Source organism: Sinocyclocheilus anshuiensis, unplaced genomic scaffold (genome assembly GCF_001515605.1).
Source record: "Sinocyclocheilus anshuiensis isolate Anshui unplaced genomic scaffold, SAMN03320099.WGS_v1.1 scaffold507, whole genome shotgun sequence".
Taxonomy (NCBI): domain Eukaryota; kingdom Metazoa; phylum Chordata; class Actinopteri; order Cypriniformes; family Cyprinidae; genus Sinocyclocheilus; species Sinocyclocheilus anshuiensis.
The window spans coordinates 671,640-681,194 of NW_015551034.1; the positions used below are offsets into that span (position 1 = coordinate 671,640).

Below are 9,555 nucleotides of genomic sequence, written 5' to 3' on the forward strand. Positions count from 1 at the left end.
TGTCTGTAGGTGGTGAAGCCTCGATGGGGACACTTTTGTTTTTATGCTAATATTTTCTTTTACAAACTGCGGCGCTTTTGTCAACGCTCAGGTTTATATTGGGGGGAATGATGACAACATGTATCTGTGGTTGAGGAAGCTGCCGTGTTCCTGAAGAGCCTCTTGAGATCGTCTAAGCCTCTGCTATGAGTTGTTTGGATGTTATGTATCATCAGAGTTATGGAGCTCATCACTACTTGCCCGCGACATCAGCAGCAGCGGCTTACAAAGCGGCATATTACCAGCACCAGCAGCAGCAGCAGCAGCAGCAGCACCAGCAGCAGCAGCAGCAACAGGTATGTCATATATTAGGGCTGAAGAGTTAGAAAAAGAAAGTTATGTATTTTTGCGCTCCTACAGCATCAGCTGTATACATGTTGCATACGTGGTCATTATTTGTTAATTCAATTAATATTTTCAATCAAATATTTAAATTGTCTACTTGTTATATATATATATATATATATATAGTCAAACCAAAAATTATTCAGACGCCAGATATAATTTGTGATATTTTTTTACTAGTGGGTGCAGGACACTTAGTTAATTTATGTAAGCGAGGATAGCAAAATAAAGTAAACTGTGACATATTATACCCAAAAATTCTTCATACAGTGGACTACCAGTAACACTGATACAAATTTGGGACCAAAAATTATTCAGACACTTTGACCTGACCATGTTTTGCTTAAGTGTTTTTTTTTTTTTCTTTTCTTTAATAGCTAATGCAAACTTTTTACACCCCAGACTGAACAAAATTAAGCATTGCTTGGCCATACCTTTATCAGTTATCTGACATTATCAAGATGACACAGTTCTGACACAGTTTAACTCTGAGTTCTTGTCATATTTTATTACCATTTTCTAAACTATAGCGAATAAACTGTGATAATGAGAGAAATGTTGAAGGTGTCTGAATAAATTTTGGTTTGACTGTATATAAACATATATTTAATGAAGTTGAAGTTGCAGTCAACAAGTGTTTAGACCCTGTTTAAAAACATCAAGATGCAGTTCATGAAGCATATTTTCGTTAACATTTTAGGGTTACACTTTATTTTAAGGTGTCCTTGTTACAGTGTAATTGTACATTTAAGTACTGAGCAATATTAATTAACTACATGTACTTACTATATGGCTAGGGTTTGTCCTAAGGTTACTTGCATGTAATTATGCATTATTTATTGTTATTTTTATAATAGTGCATGTAACAAGGACACCTTAAAATAAAGTGTTACCCATTTTAGTTATTCCTATACTTCCATTTGTAGATTTGATGATTTTATTGTTACTCTAAAAAGTGTAAAATAATAATAATGATATGAGAAGGTGTCTCCAGACTGATTTATTATCTAAATACTACTGTTATCAAATAAAACCGCATGACATTCGATATAGAATTCCTCAAATTCCATGCAGTGAATTACAGCTGAATGTGTTTATACAGTCTCTCGTACGGAAATCTTCATGGGCGTAAATCAGCATGCCACTAATGTGCCAAGTGTGGGCACAGGGCCATCGATTCAGACAATCTATTTTGGTCGAAGACCAGGTGGTGAATGTGTGCTCCGTCTATTAACCCCTGACCAGTTATTCTTCACATTTAACACTATCTGTGTCTTTCAGCAGAAGAAGTTCAGTGACTACAGCAGGATGCAGGATTCTGGGGAGTTTCCCTCTCACTGTGGCCAGAGTAAGCAGTCTGGAGCGCTGAAGCCCCGTCCTGAGCCTGAGCTTCCACGAGAGGAGGAGCAGAGCGCTGACGAAGAAGAGCGCTGCAAGGAGACGCAGCCCGCCGAGGCTGAGTACTTGAGTGCCAGGTGTGTGGTGTTCACCTATTTCCGTGGAGACATCGGGGATGTGGTGGACGAGCATTTCTCACGTGCGTTGAGCCAGCCCAGCACCTTCAGCAATGATGCCAAGACCAGGAGACTTCACTCTGGAGGACCATGGAAAGGTAGAAGACAGTGTTTTATGGGAATCTACAATATTTATAATCCTAAAATGCAATAATAGTGCTTATAGATAAATGTAGTTATTAATTGGATTGAAACGGAATCATTTTATACAGTTGATTATCAAGCATTGTTACGTTCCAAATCTGTGGGTCAAATTGACAATTTAATGAATCCAGTCACTCTATTGACATTAATAGTTCTCACACATTGCAAAAAAAAAAAGACGGACATATTTATATTTATAAATTTAAAAGTGTATTTAACATTTTTGTGCATTTTATAAACAGTGTTGTAACTATTTTTTAAACATTTTAAGTAGAAAAACTGTGGAAAAGTACTTCTTCTGTGTGCTTTCCTGAAGCTCAAACAGTAAGATCATCCCAAAGCCAAAATGATGGGTCCGATTCACATCAAAACTGGGCACCAAAACATCAACGCAGTGTAAATTTCTTTTGGACGAAAGCATCTTCCGAATGCGTAAATGTAAATACCCTTAGAGGGTAGTTGGGAAACTAACATAACAAAATACATACATTTTTCTGCATTTAACCATGAAATTTGCAGGTCAAACTGATCCAAAAACAAACATCATAATCATAATAGAAATTTTGTATGCACATTCCACAACACATCAGGTTGTCGAAACTTTGCATGCATGCTGATGAATCTAAAAGAGAAAAAGTGACAAAATAGCAAGAAAAATTAGTAATCTTTAAAAATAAAAAGAGTATTTTCGACAACTCAAAAATAGACATTATAGTTCCAGTCCTGGCTTCTGATTGGTCAATATAGCTTCGCTGCTTAGCTAAACACATTCTGTGTTTGTGAACTATTTTTTTTTTGTCAACATCAAGATTTTATATTAAAATGTATATAAAACTAAGTGTATATTTTTACATTTTTAATCACTTTTTCTTGGTATGACAGGGGTGAACGTGATTTCACCGAGTGCAACATGATCCTGGAACAACATTCCAAACAACCAATCAGAATTGAGGGGTAAATTTACAGGAAATGTCTGTTTTAGGCTTACAACAACAGTTAGGTGCTTCTACACCCTTGTTATTCAACCATAATTTCCCTCTGATTTTAGGGATAAATTATGGGTAGGGTTAGGTTTAGGGGTAGGGATAGGGTTAGGTCTATATTTTTGGACAATAATGTTGATCCAGGATCATCAAAAGATGTTGAAATCACGGTGACCGTATGGCAGGATACTACAAAACCATTTAAATCAGATATTATGGCACTGAGGAACTAACTGTTTGTTGTGTTTCAGAAGGAAACTCCCACTCCGAGGGTCAACATTTACCGTCGTCCCTGTGGGGTAGCGGCTACCCATCTCAGACCTCCTCTCACCCTGCCTTCCACCCTGCAGACACTGGTCTCTGGAGCAGCCACAGCCTCACGCAGACTGGCCTGCCCCCTCCCTCTGCTCTCCCTGACTCTTGGCACTACGGCCTGGGAGCGCAGGGTGGAGCGGGATACCCTCACGTACACGAGATGTACCCTCACATGCACCTCCGTCACCCACACCCGCACTCCCATGCCCACGCCCACCACGTGCTCCATCACGCCCACAACCCCGCTCTGGACCCGCGCTTCAGCCCGCTTCTGCTGCCCGGTGTGAGAGCGTCTTGCAGCCCGACGTCCTGCGCAGACGGAATCAAAACTGAGCTGGAACCGAGTAGCATCCCAGCACCAAGCTGGCCCGCTTCTTTCCATGGGTCAGTGGACATCTATCATGATACAGGTGAGACAAGATGAGGGAATCTGTACACTTCTGCAGCATGGGTGTATATGCAGTGTTATGGATTGTGTAAATTATCATAGCATAGTAATTTGTGTTGGAAATAACCATGTGATTATTGGACTTTACAGTCATCGCATTCACTACCTTTCAAAGGTTTTGGGTCAGTAAGACTAATATAAGTATTATGCTCAGCAAGGCTGCATTTATTTGATTAAAAATACGGTAAAAATTGTGAAATATTATTAAAATTTTAAACAGCTGTTTTCTATTTAAATATATTTTAAAATGTAATTTATTCCTGTGATGCAAAACAGAATTTTCAGCACCATTACTCCAGTCTTCAGTCTCACATGATCCTTCAGAAATCATTATAAATAATATGCCGATTTGATCAAGAGAAAATTCTTATTAATACCAATGTTGAAAACAGTTGTGCTGCTTAATATTTTTGTGGAAACCATGATACATTTTTCAGGATTATTTCATGAATATAAAGTTAAAATAAACAAGATTTATTTGAAATAGAAATCTTTTGTAACATTATAAATGTCTTTACTGTCAATTTTGAACAATTTAATGCAATTTCGATTAATTTAATGCATTAATGCATAGTTTAATGAATAAAAGTATTAATTTCTGACCCCAAACTTTTGAACAGTAGTGCATATAACAAATGATTAAGTCTAGCGTCAGTGCAAAAACAGCTTCACATTATGAGTTAAAGACACAAAACACTAAATTGAAAGGATAGTTGCGACTCATATTGCCCTTTAATATCTAGTTCTTCCTTAGTTTGAAAAATCTCAAACTTTTCACATTGTTCTATAATTTGCTTTTACATCTAAATAATGTAAAGCCAGATTTATATATTTGGATGCATAAAATATCACTACCATATCAGTTACAAGCTAATATATTTGGGGCAGTATTGGATATGTTAGTCGATGTTGGATACTTGTGCGTATTGAATAATTGTGCATCATTATTTTCTCTATTTTTACATTTAGATTCCTTTTGCTGACACATAAGAAAATTTTTTTTTACCCTATTTTATTAAACATTTTTAAATAGAATTTAACAACACTTTAATGTAATCTTCAGAATTTAAATTTCCCTCTGATTTTAGGGATAAATTATGGGTAGGGTTAGGTTTAGGGGTAGGGATAGGGTTAGGTCTATATTTTTGGACAATAATGTTGATCCAGGATCATCAAAAGATGTTGAAATCACGGTGACCGTATGGCAGGATACTACAAAACCATTTAAATCAGATATTATGGCACTGAGGAACTAACTGTTTGTTGTGTTTCAGAAGGAAACTCCCACTCCGAGGGTCAACATTTACCGTCGTCCCTGTGGGGTAGCGGCTACCCATCTCAGACCTCCTCTCACCCTGCCTTCCACCCTGCAGACACTGGTCTCTGGAGCAGCCACAGCCTCACGCAGACTGGCCTGCCCCCTCCCTCTGCTCTCCCTGACTCTTGGCACTACGGCCTGGGAGCGCAGGGTGGAGCGGGATACCCTCACGTACACGAGATGTACCCTCACATGCACCTCCGTCACCCACACCCGCACTCCCATGCCCACGCCCACCACGTGCTCCATCACGCCCACAACCCCGCTCTGGACCCGCGCTTCAGCCCGCTTCTGCTGCCCGGTGTGAGAGCGTCTTGCAGCCCGACGTCCTGCGCAGACGGAATCAAAACTGAGCTGGAACCGAGTAGCATCCCAGCACCAAGCTGGCCCGCTTCTTTCCATGGGTCAGTGGACATCTATCATGATACAGGTGAGACAAGATGAGGGAATCTGTACACTTCTGCAGCATGGGTGTATATGCAGTGTTATGGATTGTGTAAATTATCATAGCATAGTAATTTGTGTTGGAAATAACCATGTGATTATTGGACTTTACAGTCATCGCATTCACTACCTTTCAAAGGTTTTGGGTCAGTAAGACTAATATAAGTATTATGCTCAGCAAGGCTGCATTTATTTGATTAAAAATACGGTAAAAATTGTGAAATATTATTAAAATTTTAAACAGCTGTTTTCTATTTAAATATATTTTAAAATGTAATTTATTCCTGTGATGCAAAACAGGATTTTCAGCACCATTACTCCAGTCTTCAGTCTCACATGATCCTTCAGAAATCATTATAAATAATATGCCGATTTGATCAAGAGAAAATTCTTATTAATACCAATGTTGAAAACAGTTGTGCTGCTTAATATTTTTGTGGAAACCATGATACATTTTTCAGGATTATTTCATGAATATAAAGTTAAAATAAACAAGATTTATTTGAAATAGAAATCTTTTGTAACATTATAAATGTCTTTACTGTCAATTTTGAACAATTTAATGCAATTTCGATTAATTTAATGCATTAATGCATAGTTTAATGAATAAAAGTATTAATTTCTGACCCCAAACTTTTGAACAGTAGTGCATATAACAAATGATTAAGTCTAGCGTCAGTGCAAAAACAGCTTCACATTATGAGTTAAAGACACAAAACACTAAATTGAAAGGATAGTTGCGACTCATATTGCCCTTTAATATCTAGTTCTTCCTTAGTTTGAAAAATCTCAAACTTTTCACATTGTTCTATAATTTGCTTTTACATCTAAATAATGTAAAGCCAGATTTATATATTTGGATGCATAAAATATCACTACCATATCAGTTACAAGCTAATATATTTGGGGCAGTATTGGATATGTTAGTCGATGTTGGATACTTGTGCGTATTGAATAATTGTGCATCATTATTTTCTCTATTTTTACATTTAGATTCCTTTTGCTGACACATAAGAAAATTTTTTTTTACCCTATTTTATTAAACATTTTTAAATAGAATTTAACAACACTTTAATGTAATCTTCAGAATTTAATGAACATCATTTTTTTTTAATTATGTACATGTTGTGATGCCTAAATTCATTTTATATATATATATACTGTATATATGCTGTATAAATGACATATGATACATTTCTGTTTTCCTACATGATAAACTATCATACCACACAACCCAGATGTTACGTTGCTGAGTAAAGCAAACATGTTTTAACGATTTATTTGCTTACCCACAGCGCTTGAGCAAGACAAAGCGAAGGCCAGTGTTTGGTTCTGATTCAGAGAAGATTCACTGGACTCCATGCCTGAGACGGGACCACTTCTGCAGCTGAGGCCCACAGCACTGCGTGTGGATTCCTTCCTCACAGGACTTTCATGGGACCTATTCAGGGGAACATCAGTCTCTATCAGTGAGACAAGCACAAAAACTGCTTTGGGGAAAACTAGTGTTTTTGTATAAATATCATCCTGTCTGAGCTTGTGCCCGCTCATGGACAGAGATCCAGTTCAGGACGCTTTTGTAAAGAGCTGTGGACCCCAAATGAAGTTTAAGAGGTATATCTCCCTCTTTCTTTACACAAAGGAGGTTTTCTCGAGACGGTTGATGCTTTAGAACTGCGTTTATGTACTTACCACAGGTTCTGTTGAAAGAACTGGTTGTATTAGTACAGCAGGCAGAAATGTGTGAGAAAATCTTGATTTACTTTAATATATTTGTCTTGTGACTTTACTGATTGGTGTTTTCTGTTCGTGTCAATAGATTATTTTTGATGTCAAATGGTCTGCCTTCGAGGAATAAGTCATTCGTTTTACTGCTATACATGAACTGCTAAGTTTTATTGGCAAACAATCTGTTTTGTTTGGATGGATTTATTAAATCATTACAGTGGTTACTGTCTCTTTAAATGTTGCCAGTTGTAGTGCTTCATAATTTCAGATTTATTTTAAATTGGTTTACTTTCCCTCGTCAACAAGGCATTTGAGAGGTCAGTGGCACCAAAACACACCGCTTATGCTGCTCTTGACCAATTTTGGGAAGGAAATAAGGAGAGCGCAAAGTCCCAGAAGGGATAGCGTCATTCCATTCACATTTAACTTCATCTCTCGCAAAGCTGCACAATCTGGGACATGTCATAAATGGAGTTATATTGCAAAAATGTTTATGTGAATGCTCTTAAGTGTCAAAAGTCGGTATGCACTTCCTGTCTGGCGATCCAAGACGACTTGAACAATTGCAGTTAAAACAGACTCCTCTCATCCACTGCAGATACGTCCTAATAGAGGTCCAGATAAACCGAAAGAATGTGGCGATCGGCCGTGTATCTTCCACCCAAATCCACACGAAGAATGCAAAGAGCGTAGAATATGCAGTCTGGTGCGAAGTCGAACATTATTTTGGAGAGCTGCAGCTTTAAATCTTTTTATACAAGCGCAGTGCCAGATATTGCATTATATTCGTCGTAAAAGACAGCTGTTGGGCTGGTTGTCCTGTGGCAGTGTGAATGCAGGGTTCGAGAGTGAGATCTCTGACCCTCACATTCCTCACATCAGCAGCTGCTCCATACTGAGGCACAATTAGACACTACTCCATGATAGATTTCTCAAACTCAAAGATTGAATGTACACTTGTGGTGTGTGTTTTTCAAAAAACTGTATTTGCAGATACTATAATATTAATAAATGAAAAGGCCACTGAAGTACACGTTTAAAAAGTACACTGTGTAATAATATCAAATTAGAAGTTCTGTCAGGACCACTATCGTCAAAATGATAGATACTTAGCATAAAGTTTGGTTTGGCGGTATGGTTCTGTTCTGGGCAAAAAACTCCCTGCCAATCCATGCAGCCTGTCATGAATGAGCAGGGAGAGCAGCAATAATAACCCCCCTAGGGTTAACAGAACAGAACAAGGCAGATATCATTAATGTACTTGATATTTAAGTGTAACGTAGTTTCGCTTTTACAACGAAACAGCGTCACACACGGTGGGCTTGAGTGAGCGGAGGCCGGGGGATAAAGTGAGGAATGGCGGAAGGGTGAGAGTGAGCAGAGGCGCGGGCTTGAGAACGGCGCGGCCGGCGATTTCGACGAATGAGCGTCCGGAAGGACATGTGACGACCCCGGGGTGGACTCCGCTTCGTCCACGGTGAAAGCCGATCCGGCGATCCACAGCGCAAAGTTGTAGTATTTCCTCAGCGACCAGCACGGATCAGCTCCAGGCATGACGAAGCAGATATCGTCCTCTTTTGGAAGACCAAACAAAGTAGTTTCACTTTCACAACGAAGCACACAACGTCTTTACGACATGACGGCGGTGGCGGCAACAATACTACAGTGAGAACAAAAGTTACGCCTTTTGTCTTTGCGTGAACATTTGGGCGGTGTTATGCAAATCTTCCCACATATCTTTAAATATGTGACACAAAAGTTTTGATAATATTTTAGTTTACATAAATGCTTGTCAGTGCATTCAACAGTACCATATTTATAATGATCATAATTCTAAACAAATCAAGTCTATTTATTTCATAATTTCACATTTAATTTAGTGTGTTACTCGCTGTTTCTAATGAATTGGAAAATGTACTTGCAATTTCTGAGTGAAAATTGCTTCATTTTTCATAAGTATGTCAAAAAAGCACTAGATTTCAACAGCATTTAATATAAAGTATAATAAAATAATATTAATAAAAAATAATATTAACGTAATTAAGTGCCTTAAAACATTACATCCAGTTATATAATTTTCAGTTATTATTATTATTATGGTTTTAAAGTTTTGTTTATGACAGTAAGGGGAAAATAACAGAAAAAAAACCACTGAACTGCCTCAGTAAATTATTAGTAATTTATTGAAAATACTGAAGATTAAGAAAAAATTTTAATAAAAAGCTTTATAAACCAGTTTTTTTTTTTTTTTTTTAGAAAAACAAATGTACAGGATAA

The 9,555-nt window shown here is 37.7% G+C and overlaps 1 protein-coding gene across 1 annotated transcript; it reads left to right on the forward strand.

Moving 5' to 3' along the window:
- On the forward strand, positions 1-7,202 carry LOC107661316 (transcription cofactor vestigial-like protein 3). The gene is made up of 5 exons (XM_016450834.1): positions 1-335; positions 1,669-1,996; positions 3,277-3,750; positions 5,063-5,536; positions 6,846-7,202. Exons 1-5 carry the CDS (start codon positions 186-188, stop codon positions 6,884-6,886), a joined length of 1,467 nt encoding a protein of 488 aa, XP_016306320.1. The 5' UTR covers positions 1-185; the 3' UTR covers positions 6,887-7,202.
- The last annotated feature ends 2,353 nt before the right edge of the window (positions 7,203-9,555 follow it).

What these genes read in the sequence shown, in the direction of transcription:
- LOC107661316 (XM_016450834.1), top strand. Translation starts at nt 186, where the DNA reads ATGAGTTGTTTGGATGTTATGTATCATCAGAGTTATGGAGCTCATCAC. An exon ending in CTCTGGAGGACCATGGAAAG is followed by an intron (nt 1,997 to 3,276) that starts GTAGAAGACAGT and finishes GTTGTGTTTCAG; the next exon opens with AAGGAAACTCCCACTCCGAG. An exon ending in GGACATCTATCATGATACAG is followed by an intron (nt 5,537 to 6,845) that starts GTGAGACAAGAT and finishes GCTTACCCACAG; the next exon opens with CGCTTGAGCAAGACAAAGCG.